We start from the raw sequence: 21,694 nt of genomic DNA on the forward strand, positions 1-21,694 counted from the left end.
AGACTGCAAAGCCGTTTGAACTGCAAGTTCAGTGGTTCAAGCTCACCAGTCACTCCTTAGAAACCCTATATAGGGTCGCTAAGGGTAGGCACCGACTCGACAGCACTTAACAACAACAATAACAACAGACATGGTGTGGCACTATAGGATAAGCACAAGTGTGCTAACCACAAAGTTGGTGATTCAAATCTACCAGCTGCTCCTCAGAAACCCTATATAGGGTCACTCTGAGTTGGAATCAACTAGACAGCACTTAACACCACCAAAGACATGAAGGAGTCCTGATGGTATAGACACAAGATCAGAAGTTTAAATTCATCAGCCACTTTGTGGGAGAAAGAGCAGATTGTCTACTATGGTAAAGTGTACAGTCTCCAAAACCCTAAGGAGTGTTTCTACTTTGCCTTACAGGGTTACTATGAGTCAAAATCAACTCTGTGGCCATAAGTTAATTGGTACTGAGGAAACAAAATGTAAGGAGCATGCGATCAAAAGGAGAACTACCAATTTTAGATGTTTTCTGATTCAACATCACCAACCATAAGTTTTTATTGCAAAATGTGCTGTATTAACTTAACACTTTTAAGGAATTCTGCCAAGATCTAAGTTTTCATTGAAAAGGAAGCTTGGAACAAGTCCTCAACATCAATTCACCACACTTCATCAATTGTAAAAGTTTTAAGTTTTTTCACATTTTGACATTTTGGGAACTGGATAGGTGTTATAGTCAAAGGTGACTTTAATCTAATGAAATAAAACTGGCCGGTCACTGTTCGGGCAATAGCCTGTTGGAAGTATATCTGCTGGAGGGATGAGAGGGAAATGACAAGTGGTCTCATAATGTCATGAATGAGCTGCCAGCCAGTGAGCACCTAAGGTCAGTAATGGTTGAGTGACAGCAGACAGAAGCCTAGGATGACAACACAACCCACAGAGGGGCGCCACTCATGAACTGACTTCTCAGGCAAGTGGCAAAGTGCCCGGAATCTGAAGAGCCATTAAATCCGAGAAGAAAAGCATTGTAGTGGTTAAGGGTCTTTCCTTTGAGTTTAGGGAAACCTGGCTTTGAGTCATGCCAAATCAGCTAATGAAGGTCATGAAAGTTTTGCCCACATCATTAATCCACCCACATCAACTCCTACTTTAAGGAGGCAGCTCTTCCCCAGTCATATTTTGAGCACCCTCAACCTGAGAGGTTCATCTTCCAGTACTGTATCAGACACTCTCTGCTGCTATTCATAAGGATTTCAGAGGATAATTTTTCAGAAGTTGCCTGCCAGATCCTTTTCTCTTAATCTAGAAGCTCCACTACAACCTGTCCACCATGCATGAAACTGCTGGTATTTGAAATACTGGTGACATAGCTTCTAGCATCACAGCAACATGCAAACCACGCAGCATGACAAACTGACAGACGAGTGGTGGCACCACTCAAAATGAGAAAAATACAGTGTAAACATCCAACAATAATTGGAATGTGGAATATACTAAATATACTATGAATCTAGGAAAACTGGGAGTTGTTCAAAGTTAGATAGAAAGCATAAAGATCAACATTGTCAGCATTATTGAACTGAAATGGACAAATATAGACTATTTTCAATCAGACAATACTGTTGTTAGGTACTTACTATGCCAGCACCTAACAACAACAAAACTGGCATTGAATTCCAACACCACTGCTGAATAAGTAACTTGCTCAATGCCACACATTCAATATCTGTGTGTTTCGAATCATCATCTCTATAACAGGAAAAACCTCAAAGGGTTTTGTAAGGATGAAATGGGATTGTTTATGGCAAAGAACATTGCACAGAGCCAAGCACATTCCAAGTGTTCAACAAATGTTAACAGTCTATTACAGCAATGTACTGGCCCTGTTTTTGAACTTGGTTTTGCTGCTGTAATGCAGAATTGAGTACAAATGAAGCTAGCTCATGTTGTGGAGTAAAGCAAAGGTGGTGGCACTGCCTGACTGATGTGGGCAGCATTGGACGAAGGATCCAATGGAGGGCCGGCCTGGCACCATCCCTCACAAGGACAAAAAAAAATATATAAGGAAATATCCAAATAAGATTGTAAAGTAAGATCTTCCATTCACAAGTGAATAAATAATATAACTAGTGGGTGGTCTGATTACATGATGATGCATTCTGTTTCCATTTTAAAATAATGCCTGTGCCACATTCATTTTCAATTATGGGATGTAATTATACTTTTATCCAGACCCTCTGCTTCTCTTACACCCTCATTATTGACTATTCTGTGCTTCTTATGAGTCTCTCTGATGGGGCCTAAAGTTGATTTTTAAAACAAATCTGCAATAGAGGCCAATGATGAAGGCTGGGGAGCAACGAAGATTAGACCAGGGTGTAAGATGGGTTTTAAAAATGATTATTGATTATTCATCAATTTTTTCTCCAGTTGTATTAATAGTTAAAATTTGATGTAAGATCTAAGTACAAGGAAGCTTCTTTCTCCCCTTCAATGTACAGTAGTTTGAAAATAACCTTATTGTGTGGTACCAATTAATGTAAACTACAACTATTCAGATTGACCATAAAACCGAAACAGATGTTAGAATAGTTTGTGGTTTTAATTCTTCTTTGAACTATAGATATTGCTGTAATCAACAGAAATTTCTGAACACTTCTGGAGACATAAAGATGATCTATACAGACAGAGCAGCTTAGTTCTTGAAGCCTTATTTCTAAATCAGGCTTACTGAACATCAATTCTAGATGTGATTTCCAGTCTGGCCACCTTAATGAAAAATAAAACAAAACTAAAGACCACCAACTAGCATAACTTTGTCTTTAGTATCATTTATTGTGATTAATGTCCCAAACAAGCTTATCATTTATCCTACTTCTATCAAGGAAGACAGAAATACATTGGAGAGGGATTAGAGGCATCAAAAGAAATATTAAGGACTTAGCTCAGTGATAGCTAGAACAGACTCTTAATTATTAGTGTCTTAAAAAAGTTAGCGTAGTGGTTATGAATTGAGCTGCTAATCTCAAGGTCAGCAGTTCAAAACTACCAGCGGTTCCACGGGAGAAAGATAAGGCTTTCTGCTCCCATAAAGATTTACAGCCTCAGAAAACCTATCCAGGGTCACAATGAGTCGGAACCGACTCCACGGCACATAACCACCACCACCACCACCATTAATTTAGTCAACAATTCAAACCCACTAGCTTTAAAACAAAGATGAAGCAATCTGTCTCAGGAACCTTATAGAGCAGTTCTACTATTTCCTGTAGACTCTCTGAGTCAATTTGATTCAATGAGTCTAGGAAAAGATTGAAGACTGCCAGTTAATGATCTTGCAAATGATCTTAAAATTTAGCGCTTTGTTAAGAAATGGAGAAAGTAAGAAACAGTTTTCCTCTCTTTCTGGGAACACTTTACTTTCCTTTTAATTGTTTTAAGGGAATCCATTCCGAATCATGGCAACCCTGTATAGGGTTTCCAAGGACCAGCTGTTGAGTTCAAACCATTGACCTTGTAATTAACAGTCCAGACCTGATCCTACAGCACCACACTAGGCCACGTGGCTGAGTTGCAGCCAGTAGAATGTTATAGGTACCACTACCAATCTTAGTTCATAGGAATCTCCCACTGGTGGTCCTACATATACTCTTCTCCTGTCTACTGGTTGGGTGTTGACATCAGGAAAACTTTGCAAGTCACTCGCTGAAGGTGGCAAAGTGAGAAGGTGGGAAGCTTGGGTTTCTGAATTACCACTTGGAGGAGAGCCATCCATTGACCAGGAATACCAGCTCTCTATTAATGTGAGTGAGACACGTAAGGAGACTTCAAAAATTTCATGAAAAAAATGACATTTGAAAACATCGGAATTTTCTGTGAACTTTTTGAAGCCCTCCTGTAAATTTACATTATGTTAAGTCACTGAAATTTGGGGGTAACATCTAGCAAAAGCTTTAAAAATAGATTGTTGTTAGGTGCTGTCGAGTCAACACCAAGTCACATCGACCCTATTTGTAACAGAACGAAACACCGTCCAGTTCACTGAGATGTGTTCACCATGGCTGAACCTGTGGGTATTTAAAACACTGGCGTCATGCATAGCTTCCGGCATCACAGTAACACACAAGCCACCATAGTATCACAAAGTGTCAAGTGAATGGTATTTAAAAATATAGTAAGAGCAATTAGGAGTGGTTGTCAGGTCCAAACTTTATACACTCAGAGTTTTTTGTTTTTTCTTTTGAAGATAATAGTAGTTATTAATAGCAATTATCATCTCTTTAAAGATGCGACAGAGTTTCCAGATATTGGTGGATTCTGTCCTCTCTATGTTTAAACAGAAGTACTAAGGAAGTTAAGGAAGTCAAGAAACTGAAGCTAGCATGTTCTCACTCAAAGATAAGAAACTGGTTTGTGAAGGCTAGTTTCTGAGAAAATTATCTGTAAATACAGACCAGGCTTTATCTGCTTCCTCTAGAGAATCCTAGTTTAGGTTAAATGGCCACTTACATGCATTTGGAACTATATTGGCTGCTTCACATCCTACCTCCCTTCCCTACCCACTTTGCTACCTATTTGTCAAAGTGGCCTATCAGTAGACTTGCTCTCTAGTTGGACAAATTAGGCTCTAAATCAGAGAATGTGTTTTATACAAAAGAAAATCTAGAGCCCCATGTGGAACCTTCTGAGGTGGTACATTCCCACTTGAAAATAAAAGCATATCAGCCTGGAAGAGGTAGAGGAACAGAAGATACTTCTTTAAAAAAAAAAAAAAAAAGACCAGCAGGAAAACTCCAAAACAAAAATGGCAGTCTGATTGGCTACTATAAGAACAAGCAAGGTGTTCACTGGGAGCCATCAAGGCAAGCAATCAAGTCCTTTCAGGACAAATCCCCTTCTAAAACTGAAACTCAAAGGGAACACATGAGCATGCATGTAAGCTTGCTTGTGACCATGTTGGTCACCTGGTGAGTGGAAGAGGGGGAAAGGCAGCAATGAAGACATGGGCCGTGTTCGACCATATTCCATAGATTCCCTTTGACCTGAAGATGAGAGAGAGAAGAGGAAGGGCTGGTTGGTCCAATGTGTGGTGAGACTTGGGAACATATGAGCCCCTGGACAAGGACATAGCCACAGAGAGCTAGAGCTGAGAGTGAAGCATTCAGCTGATATGAAATCAGGGGAGATGCACAAGAGTGCCCAAACTTGTAGATAATACCCATCCAATCTAGCTTCAATGGCTTGATCATTAGAACTTGACTAAAGGAAGATAATATATATATTGATAAAGGAAACAAGTGTAAATTGCTACAATTTGATGAACTTGACCTATATTTATAGAGGTAGCAGCTCAAAATATCAACTGAGGGGGAAGGAGTCTACACATCAACTGTGTACAATTCTATCCCCTCTGTACACAGGGTAGATAGGGATGGGCAACTTAGACACTGACTACCTAAAATGGGAGGGGCTATAAAGACATGAAGTAGCTGGCTTACAAGTTTTCAAGAGGGAGTTGAGTTTCAGAGTGTGAGGGGAAGGTAGAATACCCACTGTGTAGTATTCCTCTTGTCTAAATGGGTCTGGTGAAAAGAGATGGGGATAAGATTCTTATCATTCAATAGTGAGTAATTGTTATCATGACTAATTGCGACTGTCGCAGCTGTAAAGGTAGAAGCTTTATAACAAAAATGGAGTAGTAGTTAATCTTACAGTCCAGAAACAGAGGCCCCTAGGACCATCAAGGCAGAAGAGCACAAGCAGAATATGGGACCCTATCCAGAGAAACAGTGACACCAGAGCTGGAGACAGAGATGAGGGCGTGGAGAGAGAGCAGCTGAGGACTCTAGACTCATGGAAAGAGAAAGGTTGTGTGCTGGTGGCCAGGTGCTGGTGACCAGGAGGCAGGTTAAAAAAAAACCCAAAGGGAATACTGTTGAATGATGATGATGCACGGAGGAGCTTGTAATTATTACATTGAAATGATAAATGCAAAACTGCTGTTCTCCCATGTACAATATCATTCAATTTACAATAAAAAACTTAAAAAAAAAAAAAAAAGAGCGAGAGAGAGAGAATCTAGTAAAGGCTTCCACAGCTAGGTAGGTGGTGAGCTTACAATGTTGGACAGAGGTTATGACAGGCATTGCTAAAGATAACCTAGCCAGGCAGAGAGATTAAAGCCTAATTGTAACAGAAATGAGACAATGGTGTATGCATGTGTGAGTATGAGAAAGAAACAGAAGTATAAGTGTCACTACTTACAGCTCCAACACAAAACAATCCTTTCCAATGATTTCCCAGAAACAAGCAAATATAGTGGTGGTGTTTTGCTTTTTTGTTTTGTTTTGTTTTCAATAGAGACACCTAAGGTCTAATCTCAGCTCCTTCATTTACCAGCTGTGTTGTAGCTATTACTGATGGATATATAAATATCATTTCTATATCTACAAACTTCATCTATGTTTGAGCCTCAGTTTCTTCATCTGGAGATTGTAACTAACAACCTGAATTGCTATGGTGATTGAGTATGATATTCCACACGAATCTGCCTACTACAAAACCTGATACACAGAAAGCACTTTATAAATGGTGGAAGAGATAGAAGAAAAGACAAATACTTTAAATGTAGATAATAGAGCACTTTTTGTCTCAGAAATATATTCCAAGTCTTTAAAAGTCATTGCAGATAAAAGTCCTGGGGAAATCATTATGCAGCATGAATCCTAATCTTAAAATTTGAATTCGGGTGAAATCTGGTTAATGAATAACAAAGATAGTCTTTATATATGTATGATATATGCAAAGCCTTGATTAATGACTCTCAGAGCATAAACTTCAGTAGGAAAAGATGAAACCAAAGATGGAAAGAGGCCACCAAAAGATAAGAAGTGTCAGTCTGGAGGTGGGTAGAGAAATAGGTGGGTAATATTGCTGCCAGGAAATCAGTTCATACCCTCAGACTTTGTTCCCTAGGAGAGGAGGTAATTTAGCACCTATAACTGGTGAATGTTCTAAAGGAATCTCTTTTCTTTCCTTCTTCCTTTCCTCATTCCCTCTCCTTCCTTCCTTTCTTCCTTCTTTGTCTCCTCTACTTCTTTTGAATAATCTCTTCATCCTCCTTTTCTCTTTTCTTCAACTCTTCCCTCACAATTTATGGACCATCTGAGTTACTATGATGCTAAGAGTTTATGTAGTGAAGTAGACAAGAGCATGGGCAATTAGACTTGGAAGAACTTGGTCCACTTTTGTATGTTGTCACTATAACCCCATTTGATCCCTATGAATTTAGTCTGTTTGTTGCATAAAGGAAATGAATGTCTGCCTAATTTATGTAAAACTGCCAGTGTGAATATTTAGAGATGGTGGATGTGAAAAATTTTTTGTTGCTGTTGCTTTTACAATTGCTAAAGAAGTGAATTAAGTCTGATGAAAACTGTACAGTTCTCAGTTAGTGGGGTTATAAATAGGCAAAGGCCCTTTAGAAAACAAAAGTTCTTCAAAATGCTCATTTCCTTTGACTATTTATGTGAATCATCCTAAACAAATAGTCCTAAATGTGAAGAATTATTCACATAATACTGTGCAAAAATATTTGAATGCTGCTCATAATAGAAACTACTCTCACATAAAAGTCAACCCTACACTATGCATGTAGTGTATGGTATAGTCACTTGACATCATAAATAACGTGTTTCAAAGGAAATGTAATAATATGGGGAAATGCTCATGACATAAAGTCAAATAGAAAATACACTACACGAAGTAATATAATTAGAACTGTTTAACAATCTATTCATTACAAAGGACGGGAGGAAAATGATTGATGGTGTTTATATTTAGGTGGTAGGACGATGGACTACATTTGTTTATTAAAAAACTTGTCCTTTTTTATATTTTTCCATTTTAAATGATGAAACCTTTTAAAATTTAAAAATATATTTATAATAAAATAAATAATACGTATCTGCAATTTTCTAGCAGTATTATACAAACAATTTTCTTATTAAATAGCAAAAATCTTAATATCATGATATATTGTATAATGATATAGTATGGTAATATATTATTTTTCAGGAAGTTAAATAATACAATATTGTTTTGTTGACAGTTATTTTATCTCTAATAAGAAATAGTGAGTTTTTGCTGTAATTTAGATATTAAATAATAAACTTCTGTAAAGCATATTGAATTCCCAATGTCTCTGAACACCCAGGAGTATTTTCAATAAAATCGTATTTATCTCCAGGGACCAGAGCAGCAAAATAATCATGTGTATATTAGATTTGGTTTGGGAGCCTTTCTATATTGTTGGAGTGAACATGATTATTCATGATGCCCACCCAAATTCTAAATTGTTCCAGCAAATGGGTGTGGCTTTTGTTCCTATTAGGAACTCAGACATATCTCCAGGCAAAATTATAAAGTCTATGTTGGATGGTAAGAAAAATAATCAACAAATGAAACTCAGTAATTTTTCCTAAGGTTAGAAATACTTTTACCTTTACATCCCCAAACATCGCTGGTAAGTTGTGTGTTTTTGTTCCTAAAGCAAAGTGATAGAGAATGTCTTCATCCATAGAATCCAGGTAAGGATTTTTAACATGAACAAACCTTTTCCTGGAAAAAAATGTTAGAGAATATAAAGAAATTTAAAGAAAAACACACAAAAGAGAAAATATATTAGTCTATACGTATATTATGTGCCAAACATAGTGTTAAGTTATGAAAACCCTATACAATCAATAGATGACTAAATTTATACCCATAACCATTCGATTGCCACTGACTAGATTCTCACTCATAGTGACCCTACATGGGATTTTCAGGGCTGTAAATCAAAGATGGATTCAAACAGTTGACCTTGCGGTTGGCAGCCCAACACATAACCTACTATGCCACCAGGGATACTTTGTTGTTATGTGCCATTGTGTGTGTTCCAACTACCCTGAATAGGGTTTCATAGGAGCAACTGGTGGGTTTGAACTGCCGACTTCCAGGGATACTTAGGTAACTAGCAGTAATATTTCAATTTAAAATGAAAGAAACTGAGACATTCAGAAGTTGAGAAACTTTCTTAAGTATACAGTAAATGGCAGAACAGTCATTTCTATTCAGTTCTGTTTGATCTTAATGGCTATTTCTCTTTGCATAGTAACCAGTGTAACAAGCTACTGGCTTCTGGAATCAGACTACACATTCACACACCCTCCCCCCACCCACCCCCACACATACACACATTAGTTGTATAACCTTGGCTAAGTAATTTGATACCTTTGTTTTCTCATTAACAACCTGTGGTCTGCAGATTATACAACCTTGTTTGCTGGAAGTGGAGAGGATTTAAAACACAGATGGAAATCAAAGACTATAGTCTTCAGTATGGATTACGTTTCAATGAAAAGATAACAAAAATCTTCATAACTGGATAAATAAATAACATTCTGGTACATAGAAAAAAGATTGGAGTAGTTGTCAAAGACTTCATTTTGCTTGAATCCACAATCAACATTCATAGAAGCAATTGCCAAGAAATCAAATGACGTATTGCTTTAGGCAAATCTGCAGCACCAGATATCTTTAAAGTGTTCAAGAGTAAAGATACCAGTTTAAGAACTAGGCTGAGCCTGATCCAAGTCATGGTATTTTCAATTGCCTCATATGCATGTGAAAGTTGGACAATGAATAAAGGAGATCATGGAAGAATTGATGTATTTGAATCATGGTATTTGGTGAAGGATATTAAAAGTACCATGGACTGTCAGAAGAACAAACAAATATATATTGGAAGAAGTATAGTCAGAATGCTCTTTAGAAACCAGAATGGTGAGACTTCATCTCTCATACTTCAGTCATGTTATCAGGAAGAACCAGTCCCTAGAGAGGGACATCATGCTGGATAAAGTGAAGAGTCAATGAAAAAGAAGAAGGCCTCCAAGGAGATGGAATGGCACAGTGGCAGCAGCAATGGGGTCAAGCATAACTATTGTGAAGATGGCCCAGGACCGGGCAGTGTTTCATTCTGTTGTACATAGGGTCATTGTGAGTCCGAGCTTAGTCAATAAATAGTACAACATCTATAACATGGGTATAGTAAAAATTATAACTGCTTTGCAGGACCAAGGTGAGGCCTAAATGAAATAATGTTTGTATCATACCTGATGCTCAATGGACATTATTACACCTCCTAACACTGGGAACCTGGAAAACAGTATTTTACCGAGATCACCAGAAAAAGTAGGGTGTGGCACAATGCTGTATGTTCACCAAAATCCAATTCATTTTCCTCCTGGGCACCTTACCTATCCCAGTTTCCCTTGCAATACGGGGAGGTCATGTGGCTGAATTCTGGATAATGAATGTGGGTGGAAGTGATGTTTTTACTTCTAAATCTGGAACACCTAAAAACCAATAGCTCACTGAAACACGATTCTTTAATTCTCTTTTTGCTTATATGTTGGTGAAATGCAGATGGTGACGGAGCCACGAGATGAAAGTCTCTGAGTTCCTGAATGCCTACTTGGAGTGGACGTCCCTTCACTCCATTAACCTTGGGAAGACTGAGCAAAAATCAAACTTGTATTGGTATAATGTCACTGATATTTTTAAGTAGTTGTAGTGTACCTTTATCAATATAGAGAGTTCATAGTTTGTTTCATTAGAAGATTTTAATTAAGAAACAAATGCTGCAGGATGATGTGGTGGAAGTAGAGAGCAGAGTAGGAAGCTAGAAGTAAGAGATTGGTTGTTGGTAGATAAAGACATGAGAGAATGAGTAAGTCCAGAGTTTTGAAGAAATAGGGTTAGAAAAGAAATGTTCAACAAAAAGCTTGATTAACAAGAAGTGAACCTAAATTGCCTAGCAAAAGAGGTACTAAAAAGGTAAAAGTCCCAATTTTGTAAACACAGGAAAGCATCATGCAAAATTGTACAGGAAATAGAACAGGTATAACATTAATTTCCTTCTGAAAAAACATTCAGGATAATAGATTATTAATTAGTTAATGGCCATTCTTTGTTTAAGAAATAAACCATCCTATGCTAATAATAATGTTTTTGATTGTGTGGATCATGACAAGCTATGGACAACATTGTGAAGTATGAGTATACGGAACACTTAATTGTGCTTCTGAGGAATCTGTACGTGGACTAAGAGGCAGTTGTTCAAAGAGAACACCGGAACACTGAATGGTTTAAAATTAGGAAAGGTGCACAACAGGGTTGTATTCTTTTACTTTACTTATTCAACACGTATGCTGAGCAAATAATCCGAGAAGCTGGGTTAAATAAAGAAAAACACGGCTTCAGGATTGGAGAAAGACTCATTAACAACCTGAGATATGCAGGTGATACAACCTTGCTTGCTGAAAGTGAAGAGGACTTAAAATACTTACTGATAAAGATCAAAGACCACAGCCTTCAGTATGGATTACATCTCAATGTTAAGAAAACAAAAATCCTCACCATTGGACCAATAAACTACATTTTTATCAATGGAGAAAAAATTGAAGTTGTTAAGGACTTCATTCTTCTTGGATCAACCATCAACACTCATGGAAGCAGCAGTCAAGAAATCAAACGACATATTGCATTAAGCAAATCTGATGCACAAGACCTTTTTAAAGTGTTGAAGAGAAAAGATCTCAGCTTGAGGACTAAGGTGCACCTGACCCAAGCCATGGTATTTTCAATAGCCTCATATGCTTGTGAAAGTTGGACAGTGAATAAGGAAGACCATAGAAGAATTGATGCTTATGAGTTATGGTGTTGGAGAAGAATATTGAAAGTACCATGAGCTTCCAAAAGAACCAACAAATCTGTGTTGGAAGAAGTGCAGCCAGAGTGCTCCTTGGAGGCCAGGATGGCCAAATTTCGTCTCTCGTACTTCAGACATATTGTCAGGAGGGACTAGTCACTGGAGAAGGATATCATATTTGGTAAAGTGGAGGGTCAGAGAAAAAGAGGAAGGCCCCTAGTGAGATAGACTGGCAAAATGGCAGCATCGATTGACTCAAGCATGGCAACCATTGTGAGCTTGGCCCAGTTGTGCATAGGGTTGCTATGAGTCGGTACCGACTCGATGGCACCTAACAGCAACAACAACAACATTCTAATAACACAAGGAGACCAAGTGGCACATTGGCTAATCACTCAGCTATTAACCAAAAGGTTGGTAGTTCAAGTATACTCAGCTCCACAGGAGAACGACATGATCATCTCTTTGTGTAAATCTTGTTGTTGTTGAGAGTCAGTTGTATAGCATGGTGATGCTGTATAGGGTTTCTGAGTAGCAACTGGTGGGTTTGAACCACTGACCTTAAGGTTCAAACTGACTTCGAAGTCCAGTGCTTATCCTACAGCACCTATGGGGAGCCTTCAACTCTATGCATGCAGTCAAAATGAATTTAAATTGACTCAATGACACCTAACAACAACATGATGTTTACTACTTCAGAATAAGCCTCAGCTTCTGAAAAAAAAGGACACTTCCTTTCTTCTTTTGTAAGAGGTAACTAAGCATTTACCCATAGTTCCTTGTTAAGTAGCATTGGCATCACCTGGGAGTTTGTTGTACCTGCAAACTCTCAGACCACTCTCCCAACATACTGAATTGAAATGTGTATTCTGTATTGTACTTGTGCATTGAAGTTTGAGAAGCCTGACAACCACTTTCTCTTCCAACTCCTATTACATCTTCCAACTCCATTCACTCTGACAAAACTTTTTTTATGATTCAGAGATTTCCTATGGATTCCCAACTCAATCGAAGAATCATTATGCTATAAAAGAGCCTCATTAATCTATTCCAGTAATTCTAAAATCTAACTACTCGTATCAAAATCATCTGGGGTACTTTAAAAGGAATGATACCTTGGCCCTACTCCTAGAAATTCTGATTCACTTGGTCAAGGTGACCTAGGCCTTGTTATTTTTAAATCATCAGCACACTCCATTGTTCCTATCTTCAAGAAGCAGTTTTCAAACCAACGCAGGTTATTAACTGTGTTCTACTGTATTGGAGCTGTGGGTTAATGCGCCAGACTGCAAAGCCCTTTGAACTGCAAGGTCAATGGTTCAAGTTCACCAGCTGCTCCTTGGAAACCCTATACAGGGTCACTATGGGTCAGAATTGACTCGACGGCATTTCACAACTGTTTTTGGAGTCCTGGTGTGCCACTGTAGGATAAACACTGGGCCACAAGTTTGGTTTGAACAGCAAGGTCGACATTTCAAACCTACCAGCGGCTCCTCAGAAACCTTGTAAGGGTCACTGGGAGTTAGAACCAACTTGACGGCAATAACAACATTTGTATTGTATTGGTTATAGTTACACAGCATGGCTGATATTAAATATTGGTAATGAAAGAAAAGTCCTGGCTGAAAAACAATTTCCATTTTACTACTATTGTTGGTAAGTGCCGTCGAGTTGGTTCTAACCCATAGAGACCCTGTATAGGGTTTCCAAGAAGCGGCTGGTGAGCTTGAACCGCCTACCTTGCAGTTCACATTAACCCACAGTGCCACTCCAGGACTAATTTTACCATTACCTCTACCTTTATATGAGGAGTTCTGGTAGCGTAGTGGTTACGAATCGGGCTGAGAACCACAAGGTCAGCTATTCCGCGGGAGCAAGATGAAGCTTTCTGTTCCCGTAAAGATTTACAGCCTCGGAAACCCTGTTCAGGGTCGCTATGGGTCGGAACCGACTCGACGGCACTTAACAACAACAACAACTACCTTTACATATATTTTCTTTTTTTCTCTCTCCTTGGTGTCCTTGAAGAAAATGAATACAATTGGAAGCTACCTCTAGTTAGGATAGGTAACTGGAGCTTTTTTTGAAAGCCTGACATGATGGAGGTACTAAGCAAGCCATTTCAGACAACTCTCAGTGAATCAGGGGGAACTTAGAAAAAAACCTCCTAAAGATTAATGCTCCTAAAGACTATAGTCTTTGAATCTGGGGCAGATTTGGAACTAAGTTTGCAGACAGCTTCTGCAGATTTATGTCTATCCCTGAATTGAATGGCATATACAGTATTTTAGAAGTGAAATCTATGTAAAGTACATCACAAGGCATGTAAAATCACTTCACAATGGACTACAACATAGCACATTCTCCCTAGGTACTGGTTGTTGTTGTTGTGTGCGGTGGAGTCGGTTCCGACTCATAGCGACCCTGTGCAGGGTTTCCGAGGCTGTAAATCTTTACGGGAGCAGAAAGCCTCATCTTTCTCCCGGGGAACAGCTGGTACTGGTAGCCCCTTTAATTATTTCTCAGATATTGCCCATGGTCCTCTAATTAAAAGCTGAACTCCACAGTGAATTTCAAGCTGAACTTTGAATTTGTTCACTCATGTGGATTGGTTGGTATGTTGTTTCTGTTTTTCTTTGTTTTGCTTTCTTAGATGAGTTCAAACCCAAGAAACAAGAAATGAAAATGCCACTGGGAAGAAATTTTGCATTTTAAAATTTTGTTTTGTATTATGAGCTCTGTTCCAACTATATACCTCTAAACTTAAGAAATTTACATAGCTATGGAGGTTCATATTCTGAGCACTCAATACAAAGATCAAGTAACACCCATGTGATCAAAACAAATGAAAAATTCAAAAATACTCACCCAACATATGCATTTCTGTCAGACCTCATGGATTTATTGGATGGTGGTAAAATCGAAGCCATACTTTCTATAAAGTAGACAGTTGCTCTTAAATTGATGGATGAAAAGAGAAATATTATGATGTGCGATCACATTATAGACCTAATCATAATAGTTCAGTTCCAAGTTGAATAATATATTTCCTTTAAGCTCATACTTTCTTCAGAAATTAATAATGGAATTATTCCTTTATCAATAAAATTCCCTTATCAACTAAAAATGTTCTCCTTCCTCTGCAGACATGGTCTTTTATACTATTGTTTAGCTCTCATAGCAGCTCTTCCCCAGAAGACAGGCTCCCTTTGAAGGTGTGGCATCCTTTCTCTTTGACCAAGTTGGTTGGCAGGTTAACTGTTGATCACAGCACCTTTCCCTTACATCTGGCCTTTGTCCCAGCACGGTCTGGTGTAACACACAGACATATGTGCTTTGAGACAGCTGTACATGGATACAAGCCCTCTGTTGGTTTCTGTAACAATTCCACTAGGTTCTATCAAAAATGCATCCAGTGCACATGAGAACTTTCAGTTCCCAAACATTTCATTTCCCACTCCCGCTCTACCTCCAGCCAAATTGTTTTAATTATTTGTGATCACAACCGAGGAAAACATCCATAGTCAGGACGTCAGAAAACCTCTTCATCTGAACTTTGACCATCCAAGTTCACACAAGAGTTCTGAAAATTAAACAGTACTTCTTTCCCAGGACCTCTTCATTTGGCTGAACCCTAACCCTGCCTGTAAAATCCACTGAATCAGCTTTCTGGGGTGTCTTAGGCTAGGTTCTTTAGAGAAGCTAAACTGGTGACATTTACATAGGTACATACCTATGTAAATTTCAACAATATATACGTATATATTTTGTTTTTGTTGTTTAGTGCCATAGAGTCAGTTCTGATTCATAATGACCCTACATAGGGTTTCCAAGCATGGCTGATGAATTTGAACTGCCAACCTTTCAGTTCAAACCAACCTTGTGGCCAAGTGCTTATCCTCCAGTGCCACACCACGACTCCTATATATATTTATATATATTCATATGCTGATATGCTCTGGTAGCATAGTGCTTATGAGCTGGACTTCTAACCTGAAGGTCAAAAGTTTGAAACTACCAGCTCTTCTGTTGGAGAAAGATGAAGCTTTTCTACTCGCATAAAGAATTACAGACCTCTACAGGGTCTCTATGTGTTTGGAAGTCCTGGCGTGGCACTATGGGTAAATATGCTGATATGCTGGACTGCAAGGGTAGTTTGTACCACAGGATCAGTGGTTCAAACTCACCAGTCATTCCTCAGAAACCCTATTCAGGGTCATTATGAGTTGGAACCAAACACTCAACAACAAAAACAAACAAACAAAACAAAACAAAACAAAAATATATATATATAGTTGTAGAGTCCTTGTGTGGCGCTGTGGGTTAATGCGCTAGACTGTAAAGTCAGCTTGAACTGCAAGATCGGAGGTTCGGAAACTCTATACAGGCTCACTATGGATTGGAACTGACTCAACAGCACTTAACAATAACAACACACACACACGCATATATATAGATAGATAAAGAGATAGAAAGAGAATGGCTCATGCAGTTGTTGTTGAAATACTATCCTGTCAGTTCCAACTCACAGTGACCCTGTATAGGATTTCCAAGGAGCAGCTGGTGGGTTTGAAGCACCAAACCTGTGGTGAGCAATACAGTGTTTATCCTACAGCATGATACCAGTTGTTGTTGTTGCTGTTGTTAAGTGCTGTTGAGTCACTTTCGATTCATAGCGACCCTGTATAGGGTTTCCAAGGAGTGACTGGTAAGCTTGAACTGCCAACCTTGTGATTCAAACCGACCTTGCAGTCCAGCACAAAGCATGGCAAATTTAAGTCTGGGTGTCAGAAGTCAGTCTGGAGATTTCTCTGGACTCAAGTAGCTGCAGGGTTGAATACTCAAGATTGGCGGGTCAGAGGGCAAATTATTTACTGAGAAGGTGGATGAATACAAAGTTGGCAGGTAAGATGGCAAACTGCTGATTCTCAGCCTGCAAAAGCTAAGGAATCCCAGGATAGGCAAGCAATATGGCAGGCTGTTTGCTCAAGTTCAAATAACCAGAAACTATATGATGATACTCTTGTTAAGTGCCATTGAGTCCATTCCTATGCATAGCGACCCTGTCTAGAGGTTCTGAGTCAGATGCAAATCTAGTAAAAAGCAAAAGAGCTTTTCCAGAATCTCCTTATATTTTGGAAGTCCTTTCAACTGATTGGCTGCTCATAGCTGAGCTCACCATGGAAATGATTGATAATATATGATCTCTTCATGGCAGATGACTACATCATAACAGCCTTCTATATTGCTTTCCAAACCACAGAGACTAATGGTCCAACCACATCCTTAACCATCACAGAGGATCAAGGGAGATGGAATATCAAATACAGGTTAATATTTTCAGAAAACACAATGTCTCAAGAAATCCATGAATTCAAAAGGAACAACCAAAAAGGAAATAATGAGAATGTTCATACATGGTGAAGAAGGTAATGGATGTCACTGTTCCGAAATGGTTGAATAAATCCCTGTGTATATCTTTACTGAAAGGATAATATAATATTACTTAGAGAAAAAAAGAAATCCAAGAATTCCCTACTTTTGCTGCTTGTTACATTGCATATTTGGGAGAGAAAATCCTTGATACTTTGGCAGAATTTCATCCTGTTCCTTTTTGCCTCCATGCCCAAGGGAGTCAGGTGATGTTCTATTCTGGTTAGAGCTTTAAGGACATTATTCTCATGACTTCCATATAATCAGGTCCAAAAATGTTCATAAGTATCCAATCAACATCAAATACATGGTATTTCATAATGTGCTTTGATTTCTCCTTAAGAATGTATACAATAGTCAAGGATCAAAAGCTCATATATTTCATAGGGTCTTTGTTAAAAGATCTTCTTGGTCCTGGTGATAGTCAGTCTTCACAATCTCTACAAATTACATGGTGGACCCCATCAAGATATCTTGGCCAACTAGCAAAGTCTACAATTTGAGAAGAAAAGAGAATAGTGAACTCCATGTTGAGGAATCCGTGTAGCACAAATAGTTGAACTGCCACCACCAAATAGACAATTGTGACTTGGCCTGAAATTTCCAAATAACCACAGGAACTTTATCTTGGAGAAAGCAACAACTATGAAGCACCGTGAAGCCAAACATGTGTGTCACTGTTGTAACTTGGGACAGAAGTTCCAATTTGGAGTTTATAATAATATCTAGGTCTTTTATCTCAAGTTTTAGAGCCATGGCATAGCACTGTAGGGCAAGCAATGGACTGCTAACCACAAGGTCAGGTGTTCAAAGCCACCAGTGGCTCCTTGGAAACCCTATACAAATTTGCTATAAGAATCAACTCAACAGCACTTAACAATAACACCTAAAGTTGGTCCAGCAACCATTGTTGTTGCTAAGTGCCATCAAGTAGATTCGGACTCATAACAATAACAACCTGGTATAAGGTTTCAGAGAAGCAGTTGATGGATTTTAACCTCTGAACTTGTAGTTCAAACTGACCTTGTGGTCCAGTGTTTATCCTATATCACCACACCACACCACCAACCAGAGACTATATACATCCTCTACATCTGTACTCACTATCACTGGGACCTTCACACTTCTGTTTTTGTATTCCATACAGTATCCATTGATTTATTTTAGGGCATAATGTGGAGGACCACCAAATTCCAATCTGGCATTTGCCTCTGGTTCTGATAGGTGCAAGTGTTAGCTAATTAGATAAGTGTTGAATAATTAATGACTCTCGGCAATTAATTAGGCAAATTAACACATCTCCTTCCAGTGCAAAGGCTATCAGCCAATGATCTGTATCACTAACGGTGCAGATAGAACCAACTAAGATTTATGAATCCCATCTAATAGCTCCCCTGGACATTAAGGCAAGTGGTCGTCATTTGGTGAAACTGCAGAATCATCTAGCAGAACCTATGAAACAGAGTATTAATGAGTGTCTTCTGGGCAGTATTAAGTTAATCTCCCAGTTTAGACTTGATCCTCCTCCTAAAGTAGGTTGTTTTTTAATAGTATTTATTTGATCAGCTGTCCTGCCTGTGGTCAATAACCTGGATGGGCACAGGAAAGATTTCGGTTACTAGAGCATGTCTGCTGGAGCACACAAGTCAAACTCCAGATGATTTGCTGGGTGTTTTATGAACAAAATCTGTGTGCTAGGTCGAGTGCATGACTGAACACAGCCATATGATCAGTGGGGCCTTGTAGCAACCCCACCAATTCCCTATACCATAGTGTTTAGCCTGAGGTAAACCCTTCATTTTCCAGAGTCCCTCTACAGTGCCAAAATTTGAATTTTCTCACTCCCATGACAATTTTCTATGTGGCTTCATTTTGCCCCCAAATCTCTAGTGTTAGAGAAGAGGAATCAGAGCCCTAGAGCCGAACTGGCTGTTATCTCCCCAGTTGGCCTGCTTTCTACACAATTGATGAGACTTACACCTGTAGAATTGATACCATACACTGGGGCCCTGTCACTTTGGGGAGGGGCATAGCTGGGAGTTTAGAGTTCCCAGAACCTTGTTGTTAAGGTCTAGGTAGCTTCCATGTGCCAGCTATTGTGCTAAATCCTTAGGACACAACAAAGATGAGATGGATGATGTCTGCACCAACAGAGTGCACATTTTGATGGGGAAGAGAGAGTGCTAAAGAATAGGACGGCACACGGAAAGCTCAGAGGACAGACACAGACCTAGACAGGGCTTCCAGGCTGAGTCTTGAAAAAGAAAGTGGTCCTGGAAAACATTGTTGAAGGAGGGGATAAGGTGAGTATGAGGAACTGTGCTCCTGGCCCAGGGAAGAGTGTGGAAAATGCAGAGAAAACAGATACATTTAGGGAACTCTTAATAGCAATATATTGATTTTATTGTCAAGTATTTACACCAGAGCAATACAGAGGGGATCTTGATGGCTTTCAGTTTTGAAATTTCTGGTATTAAAAAAAAAAAAAAAAAAAAGGAAGAAAAGCCAAAATAAGGTTGTTGTTGTGAAGTGCCATATGCCATAGAGTCGATTCTGACCCATAGCAACCCTGTATAGGGTTTCCAAGGAGCAGCTGGTGAGCTTGAATGACCGACCTTGCAGTTCACACTGACTTTGCAGTCTGATGCATTAGCCCCCAGCACCACACCAGGACTCCAAAATAAGGTTACACTTACTGTAATATATATTTACATTTACATTTAATGAATCGACATCTGACCCTTTTACTAAGCAATGCAGTTTAATAGTGGTGTTCACAAGACCATTGCAAGATTTATTTTAAAATGATTTATTTACCATGTACTGGAATTTTAATGAAATATAAGTTTGAAGGTGCACTTTTTTCAGTCCAGTCAGTATATTATTTGTTGTTGCTGCTTAGTGCTGTCGAGTGGGTTCCAACTCACAGCAACCCTGTTTCCAAGGCTTTAAATCTTTGAAGACGCACAAAGCTGACTACTTATAGTCTTGGAAACCCTATAGAGAGTTTCTCTAAGTTGGAAGTGATTCAATGGCAGTAAGTTTGGGGGTTGTTGTGATGGCTGGTTCTTTCCAAATCCCTCTCTCCATCACTAGTGTGCTCCCCACACTGGGTTGCATGTGGACCTGAACTGTGTATGGAGCTTCTTATGGAGATTTATTGCTTGTCGTAGCTCCATCACCAACGCAGACCCTGCCTTTGGTGTTCTCAGGATGACCTAGTCATAGTTAGACATTAACATAGCATGTCTCTTTATCAAATTCTATCCTGAAGGAACGCTTTGTGTCTAAGAACTCTGATTTGATCTTCTCATCTTATTTCCCTTGCTCTCTTACTCTCATAATTAGAAAATGCTGTTGGTTCTCTTTGGACTTCTTCTCCCTGCCTGATGTGAACTCTCTTTATATCATATCCTGAATTCCTCTGCCTTCTAGTAATATCAATGTTTAAGTCCACAGATTCAGGTTTTAATGTGTTAATGAAAGCATTCTACTGCCATAAGTTGATTCTGACTCATGCTGTTGTTGTTAACGTCACTGAGCCAGTTCCGACTCATAGCAATCCTGTTTAGGGTTTCCAAAGTGTGACTGGTGGGTTTTTGCCACCGACTTGTGGTTAGAAGTCCAGTGCTTATCCTACAGAGACTTTGCAGGAGCAGACAGCCTTATCTTTCCCTTGCAGAAGGACTAGTGGGCTTGAGCCTTGCAGTTAGCAGTTCAATTCTTAACCTACGACACCAGGGCTAATTGCATTAATCCTAATTGCTAAAATCCTTATTTTCCTAAGAATGCATCACTTACCCATTGCCATGGAGTCAATACTGAATCATAGTGACAAAATAGAAATGCTCCTTAGCAGTTCCAAGACTATAAATATTGATGGGAACAGTCTCATCTTTCTCTTGCAGAGGGGCTGATGGGTTTGAACAGATGACCTTGCAGTTAGCAGGCCAATGTTTGACCCACTGTGCCACCAGTCTAGGGATTCAAAATCCCTATTGAAAGAATCCTAATTTTCTACCCCAAATCCTATTCTTCAGGACGGTTGTTAACTGCCATCAAGTTATCATAACGATTCTGTATAGAGTTTCTGAGGAACAGCTGGTGGATTTAAACTACAGACCTTACAGTTAGTAGTCTAGTGCTTATCCTACAGCCACACCAGGACACCATAGATGGGGAAATGGTCTATGAAAAAATTCAAGTGCACAGAGAGGAAAAAAAGAGCATAGCAAAAATTATAAACAATAAGGGAATGTAGTATTCCTACTATAAATATCACAATGTTTATATGGCTCTTCTTTGGAGTCTTTTTCCTCCACAATTGTGCTGAATACAGATCTCATTCTATCTTAGGTGAGATCGTACAGAGGGAGTGACAGACCAAGCCTTTGCCATGAGCATGATTATGTTGTAAAATTTGCTAATGTACATGAGGTTCAGAAATACAAAACAATGAAATATATCTTTCAGGATCCACAGGGTACTAACATCTTGAATACTTTTTTTTTT

General features: G+C 38.9%; 1 protein-coding gene across 1 annotated transcript in view; it reads right to left on the reverse strand.

Moving 5' to 3' along the window:
• Positions 1-14,682, reverse strand: part of UPP2 (uridine phosphorylase 2) — a 51,697-nt gene extending 37,015 nt beyond the window's left edge. Inside the window, exons 1-2 of the mRNA XM_006872046.1 lie at positions 14,618-14,682; positions 8,496-8,613 (exon numbers count right to left, since the gene is read on the reverse strand). Coding sequence (XP_006872108.1) covers positions 8,496-8,613; positions 14,618-14,679 — 180 coding nt within the window. The 5' untranslated portion in view covers positions 14,680-14,682. The remainder of the gene's footprint in view (positions 1-8,495; positions 8,614-14,617) is intronic.
• Positions 14,683-21,694: the final 7,012 nt, after the last annotated feature.

The sequence above is a fragment of the Chrysochloris asiatica genome, unplaced genomic scaffold (assembly GCF_000296735.1).
Source record: "Chrysochloris asiatica unplaced genomic scaffold, ChrAsi1.0 scaffold00181, whole genome shotgun sequence".
NCBI classification, from domain to species: Eukaryota; Metazoa; Chordata; class Mammalia; order Afrosoricida; family Chrysochloridae; genus Chrysochloris; species Chrysochloris asiatica.